Below are 20,703 nucleotides of genomic sequence, written 5' to 3' on the forward strand. Positions count from 1 at the left end.
GCCCCATTGTGTCGCTGGCTCTATAATTTACCCCAGCCAGAGCCCAGCCCCTAAGTGTTCCTGTTTCCCACCTCCCAACCTGCCAGGGAAGCCAGCTGCGGTGAACACTCGCCATGGGCCTGAGACAGGAATCCACACGAGCCACCGGGACCCAAACAGAAGACCAGACACTCAAACAAGACAGACACGCATGTGCATGGACGCGCTGGGCGTGCACACAGACACGCAGCCAACACAGCCACACGGCCATGCCTGTGCCGTGCACTTGTGGGCCCACATGGACACATACAACACACTGATCTTCACAACAGACACACATCATCTTAGCACCCGAGCCTGGAGACAACAGAAGCAGGAAGGGATGGCTGTGAGTGCTGGCAGCCCCGGAAGTTAACTTCTCAAGAAGAGGACTTCCTGGCTGGAAGGAGAGAGGCGCAGGTTATGGGGGCAGGGATGGAAGGGCAGTCCCAGGTGTGAGGGGTGTGAGACAGAGGACAGGCAAGGCAGAAATGTTACCATCCCAGGGCTGGGGACAGAGCATCCCCCCTAACTAGGGAACTACTAGGTGCCGATTCCTGGAATTTCCTGCAATGTCCCTGCCCTTTACCTGGAAATCTGGCCCCTCCACAGCACACTAGATCCCAGCCCAGGGAACAGTCTCCACAGCCCCCAAGCCCTGGGTCTCCAGAGCCCATTTCCCGCTTCCCTCTAGGTCCAGGCCCTCCAGCTGCAGGCTGAGCCTGTGGTCCCATGGCAGGACCCTCAGTGGATGTGGAGCCCAGGTGCAAAACCAGGTGTTTATTTTTATTAGAAATGTTCTTGGTATAAAAACAATCATGCGCTACACATTGTCATCAATAACCATCACCAAACACCCAGGCACTGAACTCCGTGTGGTCGGCAGGAGGGGCAGGCGGGCAGGCGGGCAGGACACATGGCAGACGGGCGGGGCAGGCGCTGCGGGCCACAGGGACACACAGAGGCCACTAGGAGGACGCAGCACTTGGCAACACACTCAAGATTTGTTTTTCTTTTGGCTTTTTTGTGTTTTGATTTTTTTTTCTTTTTTTCTCTTTTGCAACATGTAAGGTTTGGTGAGCTGGGGAAGGGTGGCAGGGAGAGGGGAGCAACGGCTGGACAAGAATGAAGCAGAGGAGAACAGGAAAGAAAATGGCAGAAAAGTGACACAGGTGGGACCCAAGAAAGCATGAGGAGCTGAGGACAAAGAGGATGAGGGAGAGGAGGCAGAGGCAAGAGCCAGAAAGGAGACACAGAAAAGGCCAAGAGCACAAGCAGCCGGGGACACCAGAGAGGCAAAAGGTGAAACAAAGAGATAAGAGAACAGAAAGACAGGGCTGGAGACAGACAGAGGGGTCGCCAACAGCACAAACAGAGACGAAGGGAGGGAAAGATCTAGCACTGGGGCCCACACGGCCTGAGCCCCTGTGGTTTGGGGCCGGGAGGGGCAATGGTCCAAGATGCAGGTTCTTGTGGTAGCCTGGCACTGCCCCGGCCCCTCGTGCTCCTGTCGCTCACCCAGCTTGCCCAGGCTGCCAGCAGTGACGGCCGGAGGCTCTGCTGTCCTCAGCACCAAGCCACATCCGTGGGTGCCCACGGGCAGGCAAGACATCAGCTGGGCCCTTGGGTGTGGCCCTGGCCCAACGCACCATCCACAGGGTCACGGCTCCTCCTGCTGCTCAGCTCCATGGCCTCGCTAGATTGCATGGTTGGTATAAGTGACGTAAGTCTGTTTGGTGGCCAGCGCTGGAAGGAGAGAGACCAGGGGTACCCAGGAGTCAGGGGCTGCTTTTCTCAAACTCTCCTTCCACACGGGCATAACCCTGCACAAGAACCTACCATAGCTCCCCACCTCTCATGGCATCCAGTCCTGAGCTGAGCTACCAACATTGCCCCAAACTGCACCGGCCCCGCCTGGCCCATCCGCTTGCTTCTCCTGCTGTTCCCAGCTCCTCATCCAGGGACTGGGCCCATGTTTCGCACCTCCACGCCTTTGCCGGACTGGGCTGCTTGCCTGGAATGCCTTTCCTCTTCCCTTTTTACTCTAGAGATGACTCCTTCCTCTAGCATTCCCTCCCCAAACCCCACTCCCGTGTGAGGGGCTCCCCAGCATGGGGCCCCTGCCACCTCCTAATTCTACCACACTTCAAAAGAAACCTTTTTTTATGACATCATATAACCTTAAAATATTATCAAAGGGAAGTCTTTCAGAAGTTCAACCACACGCAATTTGGATGCGCACATGTAAGGAATATACATTAAATTAGAACGGTGGCCTAGGGGAAGAGAGTGAGGAACAGGGATAGAGGAAATAAATAATGAAAACCAGAGTGGGGCCATGCATGGCTAGAAACTGAGGCATGCAATTGACTCAGCACTCTGCCCCACACCCAAGGAAACACAAGTCCCCCGGATCCCCAGGGCCCTCTGAGCATCCACCCTTTCTACTTCTCGGTGCCCCTGTCTCCCTCAGTCTTGAGCCCCCCTTATCTGCCCCTGTCCCTCTGGCCCTTACTCCACCCTGGGACTGGGGTGGTACATCGGGGTATCTCCCATTCCTGTCCATAGCTGAGTGATGCCAGCAGCTCTCATGAGCAGTGTGAGTGTCCCCCACCCCTCCAGAGTGCAGACCCCACAGCAGCCTAGTGAGGCAGCCAATGAAGCATCACCCAACTTGACAGATGAGGAACTAAGGCCAGAGGGGTGAGGGGCCTGGCCAGACCCTTGGTTTTGTCCTGTTCAGCCAGGGTTTAGGCCCTCCCTCAGTGGCCTGGGAGCTGGCTCAGTGGTGGTAATCAGGGCAGTATTGCTGCCTGGGGCAGGGGCTGATCCACGAGTGTGGAGAGAAGCAGTGGGTGGGAGAAACCAGCTGCCCTTTGTCCTAAAGCTGCCCTGACTATCGGTCGGGATCTGTTGGCTCAAAAAGGAGGCACATCTGCCAGACTCAGCCAGGGTCATCTGGAGAAGAGGAAACTGGGGGACAAGTGTGGTGGTCTGCAAATTGTCCCCCCAGTCCTCTCTCCCCTATTTCACTGGGCACATGACTCTGAAGGACTAGGTTTCCCAGCCTCCCTTGCAGCTAGGTGAGGCCTTACCTGACTGCGTTCTTCCTCATGAAATACACATGGAAGGACTGTGTGCAGCTCCCATGTCATTCAATTAAAATGGGTCTTTCCCCCATGCTTCTTCTCTTTTCCCTTCCATGAGCAGAACAACCATTGAGGTCATCTAGCCTCAATCTTCAGGGAGCCAATGGAGCAACAAGATGGAAAGATCCTGGGTCCCCACTCCCACCCACCCATGATGTCTTATTACGGCAGAGAGAAACAAACATCTGTCTGATTTGAGCTGCTCAGTTCTGGGACCTCTTTGTCACAGCAGTGTAACTGGAAGCCCACTAACACAGGCAGGAGTTTGGTGTCCAACTATCAGTCTATCACATGTGGAAGAAGCAAACTGGTTGGGGACGGGGTGAGCAGAGGGGTCCACCATGGGACCAGTAGGGAGGCATGAAGGTCAGAGTTCTGTTCAATTAAAGGAAGAACTTTCTCCTGGCCAGAGTTGAGTGGAGCCAGTGGCCTATGAGCTCCCTGTCAACAGAAAAATTCAAGCAGATGATGAAGAATCACTTAGCCGGATGGTGGTGGGCAAGTTTCAAGGTTTAGGTGCTACCTGGATAGCTGCCAATGGAAGAAAATGGTGCCACAACATCCAAAAAAAGAATAAGAACACAGCATGACACCTTACAGCTCATGAAGAATTCCCACCTTCACCTCTGAAAGGACCCATGACCTTCCAGGGTTCTGGATGACCAAGAGGGCAGAGGGCAGAGGGACCACAGGACAGGTCAAGGTCCGTTTCGGGGGGGCAGCATCCAGGAGGTGGTCTGGGATGGCAGGAGGTGTGAGAGGGAGATCAGCGCAGATCAGCACCCTGAGGGCAGGAACTGAGATTCTAGTTGCAGGGCGGCCTCACACTCTCTCTGAGCCTCAGGCAGCTCTTCCCCTTCTTTGCTGGGTCTCAGTTTCCCTGCCTGTAACTTCAGCAAGTGGTCTTTTTGCCTAAACTACTTCTCCTGAGGGGCTTCCAACTGCCCCCAACATCTTCACTCCATTCTATCCCCCATGGTCAGAAAAAGAGCAGCAGTGGCTATGTGAATCACAGCAGGCCAGGCTGGTGAGAATCAACTTCCCAGGGTTCCGTCACCCCCTGGGGGAACTGATAAAACTCAGCTTCCAAGCCTGTAAAACCCAGCAGCTCCTGGTTCAGAGGTGAAAAAAACTCTCAGCAGCCACAACAAAATCTCCATTGACTGCAGGGGATGCAAGCCTGAGGGCAGCTGAGGGGCAGCAGTGGCAGCTGCAGACTAGAGAAAGTGTGGAGAGGAAGGACCGCAGGGCCTCTGCTCTCCTCTAATGCCCCACCTGTCTGCCCTAGAAAACCCAGCTCACAGGTTCCAGAAGCTGGGGAGAACTTCACCCAAGCCTCAGTCTCACCATCTGGAAAACGGGAGCCGTGAGTCTGCCCAGGGCCCCCACAAGCTAACAGTGAGGCTCCAAGGGAAAGGCTCTGGCCAGAAGTCAGGAAACTTGGGGTCCAGTCCTGCCTGCAATGCTATGGGGGAATCTCAACATCTGCCATGTGGCCCTTCTAACAAACTGACCTTCTCAGAGCCGAGATTCTCTCATCTGTAAGATGGGGTGATAATAAACACCACGTGGGGTCAGCCAAGAGGTGAACAGAAACACTCTTTAAATCCTGCAGCATGCTGGGCAGAAGGACAGGGCTGGAATTACTCCAGCAGCGGGGACCGGATAGGGACAGCAACACCCCCGGCACACTCTCAGTATGAGGGGAAGGCCGAGGGGTACGGGCCGAGGCCCTGAGCCCACCCGGTGCTGACCACAGGCCCTGGCTGCTGGTTTTCAGTTGCCGGAGGCGCAGATAACAATTAGCCAGGCAGTGCTAGGCGCCAGTTGACAGCCCCCATTTGTCGCCCCTTGTCTCCGCACCCAGTCTGCCTGCAATCAGGCCCCTGAATTATTTATTCTGTTGTTTGTTTAAAGATACGTAGCCTGCCAGTGACAGAGTGAAAAATGTCCCTGTTCCACAGGAGTGACACCTTTCCACTCCTCCTGCTCACACCCCCACCGTCCGGCTGCCCCCAGAATTATCACCTGGCTCCTGCCCGGTGCCTCCATGGCCTCTGTTGTCACTGAGCTGAGAGACAGTGGGGGCACAGGGTGCTGGCCACTGGCCTTCACATAGGAGGTAGGGAGAGGGGCTCCCTAACTTCCCTACCATGGAAGCCCCTAAGATTTTCAGGGCGGAGGATGCCAAGGCCTGCAGGGGGTCTGGTGACCACAGACCCCTCGGTCCCTCCCAACCCCAGAGCAGCTGGAATTGAGCCCCGTGGGGGCTGCTCCACAGCCTGGAGGCCCCCAGGCTCCTCTGGGCAGGAAGCAGGGACCTGGGGATACAGGGTCTCCCTCCCCAGGCCTCCACACCCCTCCTTCTCTGGCAGGAGTGAGTAATTGTCCCATGTTCCCAGGTGACTGGCTGGAGCAGAGGCAGAGGACCAGTACTGAGCCATCAGAGCTCTCCGTGAGGGCCCCACCCTTTATGGGGCCCTCTGCCCTGTCACAGCACCCACGGTGTCACCCTTTGAGGTCAGGGTGTCACCTCCAGGAGAGGCTAATACCCACTAACTCTCAGGAGCACTGGGGAAAAGCGCATCTGACAGACCTGCTCTTGCACGCAGCAGAGAGGGGGCCTGGAGGGAACGGGACCCGGGACCTGAGAAGGGAGGTCTCCACGGGAAGGAGGAAAACTGAAGCGGGGACGAGGTCCCCAGTCAGGCAGAAAGGCCTGGTCAGGGCTTCATCTGGGGTTTCTGGACATCCAGGTAGACATGGAAGGCCAAAGGTAGGAGTCCCATGGGCCCCTCTGTTCCTTCCCTGCTCTGTATGGGGGCCAGCATGACACCTGAAGGGAACCCCAGAGTCGTAGGTGGGGAGAAGCTGGTGTTCTATGGGGAGGAGGAGGACTGGAAAGAACCAGAGGTCACAGGGCAGGGAAAGGGAACACACAGGCATAAGGGGCGTTGATCAGAGAGGGGAGGGTGTCAGAAGCTGGTATACTCTCCACAACAGGGGAGCACAGGCAGATCTCTGAGGAAGAGGGGAGTTGGCAAAGATGGTGGCACTGCTCTGTAACCAGCCCTGAAGGGACCTGTCCTGGCCAGCTCCAGACTGCAGGCCTGCCCCTCAGCCGCCGAGGTCCCTGCCTGGTGCCCTCCCCCACCACAAAGGATGACCCTCTCCTGCTGGGTCTCCTCAGACAGTCCCCCAGACAGGCGGCTACCTGAGCACCGCTAGGCAGTTCTGTAGGTCCCTCTGCCTCACCCTACCCTCACTCACCGGTCCTGGCCAGTTCATGTCCCGGATCCCTATTGCCCAGGTGCCTGCTAGGGGGTGGCCGAACAAAGCCAAGCTGGGTGTTACAGCTGCCCAGGGCCACTCCCACCCAACCAGGTTACCAAAGGGCCAGTGTGCAGGTCCCCTGGGACGACCCCTTCTCCCAGAGGGGCTGAAAGGGCACAGATGGAGACCCGTGCCCCAGCACAGGGAAATCCTGGGGTCCCGCTCACCCTCAGGGCCCAGGCGCCCCCTGGTGGCCTGCCTTGGGGTGGGGCACAGATGCCTCGAAGGGTGCTGCTAGGGCACAGGCTGGGGAAACCTTGAGGTTCTCTCCAGGCCACCAGGAGGGGCAGGACAGAACCGGCTCTAATGTAGTGCCTCAGGGCTCTCCCTGAGAGGCTGGCTCCCACCTGTAGCCTCAGGGTTCCCCCAGTGTCCCCCACCGCCTCCCAGGATGGGGCATCGGGGTAGGGAGCGGCGGGGTGGGGCAGGAGCTCAGCCGACCTGCTGCAAAAGGAGCGGAGCCTGGGGCCCGAGGGGGGCGGAACGGGACCAGGCACTCACCTGGGGCCTCGAGGTTCTCGCAGAGCTCAGACTTGGCCTCGCCGTTGGGCCGGAAGTTGCCCTTCTGAGTGAACTTGTTGGACATGGTGGCCGCCGTGACCACGGCTTTGAGGCTGCGCTTGCGCTTGGGCACGTTCTGCTCCGGGTGGAAGAGGATGATGTAGACCTTGGGCATGTAGAGCATTCCCAGGGATACCGAGGCGCTCAGACTCACCGAGACGGTCAGCGTCGTCGTCTGGATGTACAGCTGGCGGAGGGCAGGGCGGCATCAGAGCAGGCTCCACCCCGTGTGAGCCCTGACCTCCGCCAGTTCCCACCCAGAGACGCACCTGGGGACCCCACCCTGCATCCCGCTGCCTTCAGGCAGAAGGGAGTCGTGGCTTGGAGCTGGGACTGCAGACCAGGGTTTCTGCATTCAAATCTTGGCTCACTACTTCCAGCTGTGTGATATCGGACACGTCACGTCCTCGTGCCTCAGTTTCCTCATGTATAATATGGGCATGATAATGATAGTCCTTACCTCCTACAGCTGTTGTGAGAATTAAGTGACTTAATAAATGTTTTAAAAGTGTGGAAAACATCTGGCACATGGTAAGTGCCAATTCAGGTTACTGCTGTTATTTGCTATGTGGAGGAGGCGTGCCTGAGGAGAGGCTCTCAGGAGACCGCAGCCGGCCCTTCTCAAGGCTGAGGGTGACAGGAGCACCCCTTGGTGCTTTGGAACAACACCCAGTGGCCACGTCACAGCCCCTCAGACCCCCATTCAATGACTGCCCCCCAATGGTCCCCAGTGCAGAGCATGGGATCCCCAGCACCCATCGCGATACGGTGGTGGCAGCAGTCAGAGCTCATTTCATGCTCGTTCACCAGCACTAACGGTGACAGATGTTTAGCAAAATGAAAGCCCATTAATCTGGGTGTCGGATAATCCATTTTACAATAGTAGGGCCTTCCAGGCAGGGCTCGGCAATTCCCACTGTCCCTGTCTGGGATTCCCCTCCCTGCCTCTCCCTTCCTCCAGGTCCTCCAGGCCTCAGCCGCCCCTCTGAACCACCTCAGCCAAGGTGGGACCAAAGGAGACCCAGGCTAGGCCTCCTGGGTCTGGGCACGAAGGAAGCAGGAAATGCTCTTCCCCAAATCTGCTTTCTGGGCCTGGGTCCTGCCCTGGTACGTGGCTGATGTGTCACCTCCTCCAGGAAGCCTTTCCTGACCCCCAACTCTATGGGCCCCCATGACACCGTTCGTTTCTTCTACCCAGACCGGCAGTGTGGACACAGGTCTGGAGTTGTTTCCTGAAGGCATAGGGGCCCTGGCCTCATCTGGCAGTACCCCCCGTGTAAGGACCAGGTTTTCCAGTTCTTATATTCCTCCCTGTCCCTTGCACACCCCTCTATAAATGCCTCATGACACTGGATGGGATGACCTTCATTTCCAGCCACCCTGTCCTGGGTTTCCCACCTTTGGGAGAGGGACTGGAGAAGCTGTAGGGCCTAAAAGGAGAATCCTGCCCTTCTGTGGGCCTGTTTTTCCCTCAGTGTAATGGGATAAAAGCAGCTACCTCACCTAAACCATGAGGGTACCCCAAGCACAGACTGTGAAGCCATGTGGAACTTGCTTTTAGTGACTGCAGGCACTGAGGTGAAACTGAGGAGAAGAGACATGGGGGACACGGAGGCATGACCGGACAGCCATGATGTGCCCAAGCCAAGGCGCTGACACTCCTCAAAGTGCAGCCTCCAGGCTGGTGTGGCCCAGGTCAGGCAGAGCTCCGAGGGGAAGGAGGCCGAGCGCGGCCACTGGTTCAGGAAAATGTCACAGGCCCAGGGGAAATGAAAGCCTGTCCCCCGGTGAGCACGCGCCCCTCCAGACACAGACAGGCCTCCATCCTCAGACACCACTTAACTCTCACCCGTGGGCACGGAGCTCTCCTGGAGGGAAAGGTCATGACCAGCCAGCGGGGGCATGCTGGACACCTCTCCCGCCCGAGATGGGGCTGGTGGCCAGAGTGAGAGGGCAGGAACAGGCTCCAGAGCATTAAAACAGATGCTTGGGAATATCATAGAGTCTCGGGCTAATGGAGAAGAGGCTTGTCATCTGGGTCTTCACCATGGGACTGGGAGTTCCCTGGGGACAAGGTGTGTCTCCCTCTCCCTCATTACATCAGAGTTCCCTGAGGGCAGGGCTGGCTCTCCTCTCACACTAGGGGTTCTTGGGAATAGGGGTTGTGTTCCAGGTGAGACCCCCATCTTAGACCCTTTGCTCCTTGTTGATGGGTGGAGTGCAATTGGGCCCACATGGAGTTGGTGGGACCAGGGATAGAGGCCCTCCTCTGGGCAGAGGAACACTTGCAGGGGACACAGTTCTATGCTGAGGGTCAGTGTCCTGGGTTCCAGATTCTACTCTGCCCCAGCCCACCGTGGGATGTTAACAAGTTTCCTCCCCTCTTTGGGCACCAGACGCCCCTCCATGAACACAGGCAGGGCCAGCGCTGAGTGCACAACCTGTGCACTCACCCAGGGGCCTGTGCCTAGCTCTCGGTTTAAGGTCCTGCTGCCACCATATTGAATTGTGGATAATTTCTGAACAGTGGGCTCTGCGTTTCCATTTTGTGCTGGGCGCTGAAAATGATATAGTCAACTCTGAACACATGGGCACAGTCATTGGTGTTCTGTTCTATTTTGTTTTTCAGCCTAGGAGCCTTTCTGCAAACAAAATTCAAGGGAAATAAACAGATCAGAACCCTCCCTCCCAGCATGGGCCCTGGGGGCTCCTGTAGCCATCCCCAGCTGGGAGGTAGGCCCTGTACACAGCAGAAGCTGGGGCCCTGTACACCGCCAGTTCCGATCCTTGCCCCAGGGTGTGGAATTTGAGCCCCACCATGGGAACCTGCCTCTGGCTCAGACATTGTTTCTGGAGCCCTATTCTGTGAAGGCACACATGGCCACCAGGAGGTGGTAGCAGGTTAACCCTTATCAGAGAAACAGTGGTCTAGACCCCAGCAGGCACTCCTGAGGGGCTGAACCCAGGCACCAAGAAGGTCTTAAAGGGAGGCAGAGTGAGAGGCGGCCTTCGGGCTATGATCTCCCCTCCTCTCTCACCCACCCGCCTCTTAGCCCGCTGGTGCCTGAACTCCCATCATCCCTGCTCCCCTGTGTGGATGGGCCCCCACTGCACTCCGTCCTCCGTGAGGAATCCTGCATTCAACCTCACTAGTCATGTGCTCCCCACAGTGAAGGAGCTTGTCTGAGCTGAGTTGGATGCAGGAGGGCAGAGGACACCTGGGGTAAGGAAAGGGCGCAGGAAGGAGCAGCTGTAGATGTGGATGATGAATTTCCTGCTTTCGTGCTAGACCTGGGGGTACAGGGTTTGAGGGGCCCCGGTGGGGGCACCAAGGAGCTCTGCCTGCCTTGTGCTTCTGCAGGCTGACCCTGATAGGAACCAAGATCCTCCGAATCTGTAAAAACCAGACAAATAAACTTCCCCACACCCTGATTGCCTCTGCAGCCACATCCCACCCAAGCATGACTGAGCAGTAACCCCACGTAGTGGAGAAAGCCCGCTCAGTGTAATGCCAAATGGCTGCAGTGTTAAGCCCTGGAAATCCGGGCTAAGGCTGGGAAATCCAGCCGCCTGCTCACCAGAGCGGCACAGACAGCTTCACTCTGTGCCAGCACCTGAACCCTCGGGGAGTGTGCAAGTGCGTGTGTGCATACATGCATGCCTGCTCACACACACACATCAATATACACGTACATACCTGCATTGACACATACACCTGACCTCACAGCTGCACACTTACATCTGACTCAGCTGGGCTCACACACACACACATACACCTTCACACATGGGCACATATACATAGACACAAATGTACTTACACACATCCACCTGCACACACTCACTAACATTTGCACTCACACATCTGCACACTGTGTGCACACTCCTGGGCACATATACTCAACCTACACATCCATACACACACCAGCAGCTACATACCCCTCAGCACACCCATCAACCCATCCCCACTCAATCTGCATGCACATGGGCACACACCCGTGCACACACCACACATGCACCACTGAGCATGTACATGCACAAAAAGGCACACACACGTCTAGACACACACACTTCTGCAGGCACACCACAACTCCTGACAACAGCCACACCCCGCTTGATCTACATGCAAACACACACACTTAGCAGCCAGACCTGCAGCTTGCACTGGGACATCTTGCAACTCGGCATGACATGGCCCAGACACAGCCCCGGGTTGCCTGAGTCTCTAAGAAGCCTGGTAGCCTGAACTGCAGGAACTTCAGAGCACATCTCCTCTGCCCCCTCCCATTCAGAGGCCCAGAGTGGGAGAGGTATATGTCCGATGTCCTGGGACATCAGGGAGAGAGCACCCAGTGTGAGGCCAGCCTGTCATATGACCTGGGACAAGTCCCTGTCCCTCTCTGGGCCTATGAACTGATCATCTCAGGGACTCCCTTCATCATCACGGCTGGCTGGGGGAGCCTCCTAAAAAGGCAGGAATCAGAGGCTGGTAGGTCACCTGGAGAGATTGCAAAGGGTAGGAAGGCTGAGTTGGGGGGCTGGGCTGCAACATCTGGAGACCAGAGGGCCTGATATCCTGGGATGACAGGGACCCCACTGGGGAGTGGGCTGCTGGAAGGCAGCCAGGGGAATTATGGCAAGGTGGAGGGAGGGGCTTAACCGTCACGTGTGGGCCTCCCAGCCAGGTACCTTCACTCCCTGAGGAGGTGTGGGAAGAGGCCTCCTGGTATTGTTGAGGGTAATTTCTCAAGCTGCCAGCCTCCTGGGGTATGGGATGGCCTCCCCGCTGGCTCCACAGGCCCATGAGCACTGAGAGGCGTGAGGGCCTCTGCCTGCACGTGCACTCAGCAGGAGGGCCTCCCACAGCAGGCCTGGTGGAGGCCAGAGACCCAGCTCACAGCACGGGTTGGGCGCCGTGGCTGCATGGCGGCTGCTTGGCTCAGACATGCAAGGTGGGATCCCCCTGCTGAAGCAGGCTCAGTGTCAGATCTCAGATCTTAGGGCACTCACTGCCAGCCCCAAGGTCTACCTCTTAGGGCCCCCCACAGGACCCCTATTGGAAGATGACCCTTGAGGAGCTGTTGGAAAAGAGGTAGGCACCTACCAAGGAGTCCCAGGGCGTGAGGTATCCCAGAGCTGCAGGGGGGAAGGGTGTGCTCAGGATGAGGGGGGTGCTCCTATGTTAGACAAAGTGGGGTCAAGTCCAGCTGTGCCACCAAGGCAAGTCACTCCCCCTCTCTGTGCCCCTCTGTCCTCATCTGTAAGCAGGAGATGATGAGACCTCACCAGCTGCCATGGGGCCTAACAGCCGTTAGGTAAAGTGTCTCCACATGACAAGCACCCCATCCCATGGCAGCTTTGGCTGCTGCCTCACTGAAAACTAGGCATCCCTGGGAGTTCAGACTGGTGCTCACAGCTCCCCTCCCCTCCCCTCCTTTCCCTTCCCTCCCCTCCCCTCCCCTCTCCTCTCCTTTCCTTTCCTTAGATGAAGTCTCACTCTGTCACCCCGGCTGGAGTGCAGTGTCGCAATCTCAGCTCACTGCAACCTCTGTCTCCCAAGTTCAAGCATTTCTCCTGCCTCAGCCTCCTGAATAGCCTGGACTACAAGCATAAGCCACCTTGCCTGGCTACTTTTTTGTATTTTTACTAGAGACAGGGTTTCACCATGTTGGTCAGGCTGGTCTCGAACTCCTGACCTCAGGTGATCCACCCGCCTCAGCCTCCCAAAGTACTGGGATTACAGGCATGAGCCACCATGCCCAGCCATGGGCTCACAGCTTTAGATGCCAGCCTCAAGGTGACGACTCCTCAGATATGTCTCCAGCCCAGAACTTGCCCCTGAACTCCAGACTCCTATATTCAACCACTGACTTGGCAGCTGCATTTGGATGTCTAATGAACATCCCAAACTTAGCATGTCCAAAGGATCCCTTCTCCTGCCCCCTCACAGGCTCCTCTCATTGTCTTCTCTTCCTTAGCATGGGAAACTCCTTCCTTCCTGATTGCTCAGGCCTCAAAGCATGGTGTTCTCCTTGACTCTCTCCTGGTCTCCCACTCAATGCCATCCATTGGAAACCTGGCCAGCCAGTCTCCAGACAGGCCCAGACTCCCCCACTCCCCACTGCATCTGCTGGGGACACCCTCACCTGCAGAGCATGACAGTGACCTTCTCACAGCTGCTCCTGGCAGCCAGGGGGTCCTTTTCAACCTACATCAGACAGCACCATCACCTGCTCAGAAGCCTGCAGCAGCCTCTCTTCTCACTCGTGGTAAAAGCCAATGTTATCGCCACCATCTGGCCTGTCACCTCTCTGATCTCGTTCCCCATTCCTCTGGCTTCCTCAGCGCCACACTCCTTACACTGTATTAACTGTTTGTGCACCCATTGTGTCATGTGATTGTGACAATACCTGGAAGGACTGCAGGGAAAGGGACATGGCCCCAATTTACTGATGAAGAAACTGAGGCTAGGGAGGCCAACTGACTTGCCCAGATCCCACACTTATACATGGAGATCAGACCAAGACCTGGGGTCCTTGGTTCACCTTGACGCCCCTGCCTTCAGTGACTCCCAGTCCTTCAAGATAAAACCCCCGAGTCACTCAGCCAGCACCAGGACTAGGATGGGAGCCAAGCATACAGGTCTCTTGGGGTGTGCCCAGGTCCTCAGAACAGGCCAACAGGAGACAGAGGTAGCCACTCTGCAACTCCAGCCAAGGGAAGGAAAGGCCCTCTGCCAGCCCCTAGTCTTTGGGCTCCCAGGGCAGCTTGGGGCTGGGGAGAGGGGAAGGGTCCCATGGGGATCCTGTGAGGGCTAGATGGAGGAGGGAGAAGAGAGGAGTGAACCAAAAGGAAGACAGGGTTGAGTAGCGAGAGAGGTAAGAGAAAGGAGTCTAGAAAAGAATGAAGAGTGAAGGAGGGTACGGCATCCCAGGCTGATAGAGAGAGGAGGGGAAGGGGTGATGGCATCCCAGGTTAATACAGAGAGGAGGGGAAGGGGTGAGAGAATAGGGGGAGGAAAGAAGGGAAGGAGATGGGGTAGGGGCAGCAGGGATGGAGAGACAGGGAGAGAGAGGAGGAGGGGAGAAGGAGAACGGGGGAGGATGGAAAGAGGGAGTGAAGTGGGGCTGAAGGAGACAGAAGGAGAAGAGAAAAAAGGAGATACGAGACAGAGAGAAAGAGGGAGAGAGAAGAGGGAGAGGGGCACGAACAGAGAAAGAGGAGAGAAAACCCAGAACCCAGAGAGAAAACTTGCAACTGGGAGAGAAGTCAGAATGAGGCATGAAAGAAGGCATTTCTGGAGCAGGGGAGAGGCCAGCCAGCCTCAGGAGGCTGTCCCCTGCTCACTGCCCTCACCCACCCACTGTCCACCCCCGGCCCCCACCACTCACCTTGTCGGCCGACTGCGAGGTGCCAAAGAAGATGGGGATGAAAGCCAGCCAGACGATGCAGGTGGTGTACATGGTGAAGCCAATGGGCTTGGCCTCATTGAAGGTCTCGGGCACGCCGCGTGTCTTGATGGCATACACGGTGCATGTGACCATGAGCAGCATGCTGTAGCCCAGAAGGCAGATGAGCGACAGGTCTGAGATGTCGCACTTGAGCACACCCCTGGCGAAGCGGGGGTCCAGCGTCCGCTGGTCCTGGAAGTCCACCACCGAGTGGGAGGGGTCCACCACAAACCACACACAGATGCCCAGCAGCTGCAGCGAGATGAGGCTGAAGGTGATGGCCAGCTGCGAGGCAGGGCTGATGAATCGTGGGGCACTGACTGAGCGCTTGCCCTGCTCGAAGATGCGGTAGATGCGGTTGGTCTTGGTGAGCAGGGCCGCGTAGCTGATGCTCATCCCTAGTCCCAGGAAGATTCGGCGCAGCGAGCAGGTGCCAAGGTCGGGCTCGGCAATCATGAGGAAGGTGGTGGCGTAGCACAGGAAGATGCCCGCCAGCAGCACGTAGCTCAGTTCACGGCCCGAGGCCTTGACGATGGGCGTGTCATTGTAGCGTACAAAGGTGATCACCACAAACAACGTGGCAGCGATGCCCACCACAGCCAGGAAGAGGGGCAGCACTGCCCAGGGTGAGTCCCACTCAAGCTTGATGATGGGGATGGGCCGGCAGCCCGTGCGGTTCTCCGTGGGCCGCATGTCGTAGGGACACGTCTTACAGGTGTAGCGGTCCACCTGGTACTGGTACCCTGTGCAAGGCTCGCAGTGCCAGCAGCAAGGCATGCCCTTCACTGTCTTCTTCCGCTCACCTGGCTGGCAGGGCAGGCTGCAGATGGAGCGGGGCAGCTGCTGCCCGCTCCCCGGCCAGTGCATCCGCTCTATCTGGCAATGACAGTACCGTAGAGCAGGCCTCAGAACACGCCACCCTGTGCCTGGGACCATCCTACTGGGTGGTGGCACCTTGTAGCCCCACACTCAAATCACCCAGCTAGTTGGCTAAAAGTTCAGCTGCCCGGACCCCACAGGGACATAATGAATCTAACAGCTGGAGTTAAATAAGGTCTCTGGCATAACTCAGACATAATTGACCTACAGGGAATCCTGATTGAACCTGAAACTCTCAAGATTCATATGAAGAAACTGAGCCCAGAAAGCAGTAGTGACAACCTAGAGTCACAGGAAACAACAGTGGCAGAGCAGAGAGAACTCAGGAGTCCTGACTCTTAGCCCCTAAGGCCTTGCTACTCAGTGGTCCCAGGGCGGCGGCAGCAGCCTCACCCAGGAGCTTGTTGGAAAGGCAAATTGCAGCACCATCCCATACCTACTAACTCAGAATCTGCGTTGCAGCAAGACCCCCCAGCTGATTCCTGTGCACACTGGAGTGGAAGATGTGCTGCCCTACGGCCCAGCCCAAGGCACCTCTGCCAAACAGCACATGGAGTTGGATTCAGCAGGGAGCAACGAACAAAAGTTTAATCAGAGGGTGCTTAATGTGTGCTCAGGGGCTAGCATTTCTTTACATCTTGCTCTAAATTAGTGCTACGCACAGTTACATGTCCCTGAAGACACAATGGCTGTGAGCAACAGAGCCACATGAGTGTTGTCACACGCCACTGAATATGCTACAATATTCCGGAAAGCGAGAGTCCCAAAAGAGCCTCAGGCATTGGGCAAAGGGACGTGACTACACCTGGGAGCTGTATCCAAAGCAACTGTTCTAAATAAAGGATCTCTTAGGAAGAGCTCACTCTCAGAGCACAGCAAGCCTGACTAGACTGGTGCATTTGCACTGGGTGCTACCTCCTGATAAAGTGTAACCAGCTGGTAGAGGGGTTTGGGGAGGGCTTTAGAATAAAGGAAAAGGGGCCAGGCACAGTAGCTCAGGCCTGTAATCCCAGCACTTTGGGAGGGCAAGGCAGGCGGATCACGAGGTCAAAAGATCGAGACCAACCTGGCCAACACAGTGATACCCCATCTCTTCTGAAAATACAAAAATTAGCTGGGTGTGATGGCATGCACCTGTAATCCCAGCTACTTGGGAGGCTGAGGCAGGAGAATTGCTTGAACCCGGGAGGTGGAGGTTTCAGTGAGCCGAGATCACGCCACTGCACTCCAGCCTGGCGACAGAGCAAGATTCTGTCTCAAAATAAATAAATAAATAAAATGTTAAAAAGTAAAAAAAAAAAAAAAAAAGAATAAAGGAAAAGGATAAGGTGGGGTGGGTAGGGATGCCTCGTGGCAAAGTAGGAAGAAAATCTCAAGGGAGAAGATTGTCCTGTGGTTCTGGGCATAACAGGATGTGGATTACCTCAGAAGCCAAAGGGCACAGAGCAAGGACAAGTGCAACCTGTCCTGCAGGAATGTTGAGGTGGGACGGTCCCTGTGCACTGCAGCTGCACAACTGCAGGGGAAAGACCCTTCCCCAGAGGACACAGGGTGATGATGAGTGTTCCGGAAAACTCTGTGGTTCCAATGGAAAGAGCAGTGACTGAGGTCAAGTCTTGGGATCACAGTTCTGTTGCTATCTGGCTGTGTGTCCTTGAGCAAATGGCTTCTCCTCTCTGAGCCTTTGTTTTCTCATCTGATCCAATGAAAGCAGATATGAAGCTACTTTGCCCTTTGTTACTTGGAGTGACCTCCATTTAGAAGTCATAATGGATACACTTTTTAATATTTCACGAGAATGTCAGCTCCATGAGGGCAGGGGCATTGTGTTAATTTCCCTGCTGTGTCTCCAGCCCTCAGCATAGGCTGACACATAGTAGAGGCCCAGCAGGTCTCTGTGGAATCTATGAAAGAATAACCGAGCAGGCAAAAAGGTCCAGGGTACCAGTGACGCGAGGCCGCCACACTCTCAGACCCTGGAGGAGGACAGTGGCCAGGTAGGTGGTTACAGCTACCTTGCCTGCTCTGTGGCCCTCACAGCACAGCCCAAACTGAGCCACTCACGGAGAAAGTGGGGAAGGTTGATGGTTAAAGTCCAACCCCATCTCCCTCCTCCCACCACCTCAGCTCTGTCCAGACCTTACAGGTGAGGAGATCTAAGAGGGCATTGTGAGTTGCATCAGAATGGGCCATGAAGATGGTCTGGCCGGTGGAGGGGCCTTGTATTCCTGGGGAGGGGACTTTCAGGGGAAGGGTCCACTGCCACCCATACATGCCCAGTCCCTGCCTGCCACCTTCAGTTAGGACATCTGGAAAATAGGGATAACTGCCTGCCTCACAGAGCTATCATCCTCACAGCAAGGGGATGTGTTTAGAGCAGCAGCTGGGACACAGCAGGTACTCCGTAAATGCTAGCTGCTGCCGCTAGTGAGTTCCAGTCCCCAGCCCCTGTGCTCTGCCCACTGCACCAAAACAAGACAGGCACATCGATTTGGTGTTGTCCCACTTTGCCAAGAGCTCCTCATACCCCATTGTGCCCATCTCTTTCCACTCAGCAATCCAAGGAGCCTCATTTAAGAACAGGCTGTTCCTGCCACACGGTGTGGCCTTAGGAGAGTCCTTCTGCCTCCCCAGGGTTGGGTTTCCTGAGAGATTTCCTCTGACTTAGAAGATGGTTGGGCTAAATGAGATGCAGGCCAAGAGTGCCTTGAAGAGCAGAGCACGAGGGGTTCCTCGATGGAAGAGATTATGACAAGAGGAGACAGCGGGGCCTCAATGCAACACCCACAGGATCCCAGGACAAGGAGGGCGGAGGCCAGATGAGGACCTGTCTCTGAGTCTCTCCAGTCTATCCATGGGGTCACAGTGGGCCCACCCCGGTTATGGCTCACCCCTTCCCCTTACAAGGTACAGACCAAGTCCACAAGCACTTTGTTGGGGAACAAACCAAAGATCCTTTCTCTCCAAAAACGCTGCTGTGTCTCACTGCTGGGATACTGAGGGCCCGAAAGGGAAAGTCACCACATCCCTGGGACAGTCCATGAGCTAGGAAAGTGTGGCTAAGAGGACCTAGAAAAATGGCTGCCTTCTATCGTGCTTTGACGAGGCTGGGGAGCAGGCAACTGGCTCATTACCCACCAGTCAGTGCCACAAATCCCACCGTTTGACCTGGGTCATTTGCCCTAAGACTTCCTCTTCTGTCCAAATGCAGCCCTCCTCTCCTCACCTTATTCCCCCATGCCCCCCCATCGCCCCCCACCCGCCCACCCAAAAAGCCTTTGAGCCATTTGACTCTGGCGTGAATTCTTCGATCCAGAGTTCCCCCATCCCCTCCTCAGTGGGTAGCAGGCAAGAAGGCCCCAGGCTAAGGGAGGGGGCAGGGACCAGAATAACAGCAGAACTCCGACTGCCCTGTCTTCCATTTCAGGGTGGGGGCCTCAGAACCGCTGAGGTCTGGGAGGGAGCACTGGGAAGGAAGTCCCAGCCTGGCAGCAGCAGTCCTGGAGGTCAGGGCTAATCAGCGGCAGCCTCCCCTTGGGCCCCCCTCCCAGGGGCTGGAACTGTGTGAGTGACTCTCCACGCACTCCCTGCCCTCCCACTTACTCTAAGGTGCAGGTGGTCAGTCCAGGAGCCGATGACCTTGTACTCGGCAGAGTCATTGCGCAGCTGGTATTGGTAGATGTCATAGCGCCCAGGCGCATCTCCATTCTCATTGAAGGTCACAGGGTTCCCTGCGATGCCTGTAAGGGTGGGTGGGTGTCTTTGCAGAGCCTTTACCCAGAGGCAGGGAGGATGATGAGCCTGGGGCAGAGACCTCTCTGACTCACCCCTTCATGGAACATCCTGGGAGATTTCACCTCTTGGAAACATCAGGAGAGACCTCCCATTCCCACCCCACAGAGCCTAAGGGCCCCTCCCCTCGGGCATGGCCCAGGATACCCAGGGTCAGGCACGGTCCACACCACGTCCCCACCTGAGAAGTTGACGTTTCGGATGTACTTAAGCAGCTGGGTGCCATCTACGGGGTCCATGCGCGGGCAGAGCCCCACGCGGCCGGGACACAGGTCACGGTGCATGGCGTGCAGCGCGTGGCCCATGGCGTACACGGCGTCAATCACAAACTGCACCTTCCCCTCCTGCTCATAAGCTGAATCCTGCCCAATTCGCTCACGGTCTGCAATGAAACACCAGGAACAGGGACACTCGTGAGGCCCACTGTCCTTACAGTGGTGTCATGGGAGCCAGACCACCCTCTGGCACCTGGAGAGGTGGCACAGCCCATCTGTGCACGGCCAGGCCTCCTGACTCCCAGCCCAGTGCTCCATCACCCAGGAGATGGCCCTGTGGAGGCGCCTGGAGACAGGCCCATGGGTGTAATGGGAGAGTCCACCGGCCTGGACACTGTGCCACTGATGCCTGTGCCACCCAAGGTCCCAGAATATCCAGGGCAGACTCCCTTGTCACCTGTCACCCTGGAAGGCAGCGTCCCAGAGGTCTCCCTGTGGCTGTGGCCCTTGATGCCTTCCCCTAATCCTGGCCTGGGATAATCTTGGGAGTAGCTGCCCCTCTCGAAGTCTGGGAAACATCCAGGACAGTAGCTGTGTCCATCAATGAGGGGAGTGTCCCTAAAGCCAATCACCCATGGGCAGTCGCTCCAGCCAGAGGATGTTGCCCTCACCCCAGGGTATGGGTAGGGAAACTGAGGCCCAGAAAGGCTGAAAGACTGCCCTCAATGGTTTCCAGTCACCCTAGATACCAGAAGTCACCATCACCCCCATCCATCCCTCTTCTACCTCAGGGACAACCCTCCTGTCCCCCAGTGGCAAGGATAAGTGAACTCTGCAAACTGAGAAACCCATCCCCATAGACTCCTCACTGCTAACTGCAATGGCTCCCCAAGGCACCGCGACCTGGGGTCTGACCTCCCATCTTCCTCCCCTCCCCTCCGTGTCCACTGACCTCTGCTCTGGGGCCCTGTGCGGTCTCCTTGGTTGTCCATGTCAGCAAAAAGGGGATCATGATCCAACCTCACAGAGCTGCCGTGAGGCTTCCATGAGATAAGGTACTGAAAACACTTGGCAGCCAGCAGGTGGCTCGTCCATGGTACCCTATGTGCTAAGTGGGCAGAACAGGTGCTTCCAAGAGGACTATGGAGGTCCCTGGGCTGGAGCAGGTGGGACAACTTTGTGGAGGGGGAGGTGGTTCCTGGCCTGGACCCTGGGTAATCCTGATATTAGATAACACATTGAATAACAACAGTAACATTAAGTAAGTAACTTCCACCAGTACCTGCTATGTGTCAGGCATTGTACAGA

The 20,703-nt window shown here is 56.5% G+C and overlaps 1 protein-coding gene across 7 annotated transcripts in view; it reads right to left on the reverse strand.

The window, feature by feature from the left end:
- Positions 1-783: 783 nt before the first annotated feature.
- GRM4 (glutamate metabotropic receptor 4) overlaps positions 784-20,703 on the reverse strand; it is a 124,453-nt gene continuing 104,533 nt past the window's right edge. For 6 of the 7 annotated variants that reach the window (XM_017957806.3, XM_021937145.2, XM_017957808.2 and 3 more), the window contains 5 exons: positions 19,362-19,562; positions 18,992-19,128; positions 14,450-15,385; positions 7,002-7,248; positions 784-1,764 (listed from right to left, as the gene is read on the reverse strand). In XM_017957806.3, the coding sequence (XP_017813295.1) occupies positions 1,715-1,764; positions 7,002-7,248; positions 14,450-15,385; positions 18,992-19,128; positions 19,362-19,562 (1,571 nt within the window). In that variant the 3' untranslated portion in view covers positions 784-1,714. Of the gene's footprint in view, positions 1,765-7,001; positions 7,249-7,305; positions 7,531-14,449; positions 15,386-18,991; positions 19,129-19,361; positions 19,563-20,703 lie in introns of those variants that run through there. The other variant, XM_021937144.2, reaches the window with a different exon arrangement.

This window comes from Papio anubis, chromosome 6 (assembly GCF_008728515.1).
Source record: "Papio anubis isolate 15944 chromosome 6, Panubis1.0, whole genome shotgun sequence".
Lineage (NCBI taxonomy): Eukaryota > Metazoa > Chordata > Mammalia > Primates > Cercopithecidae > Papio > Papio anubis.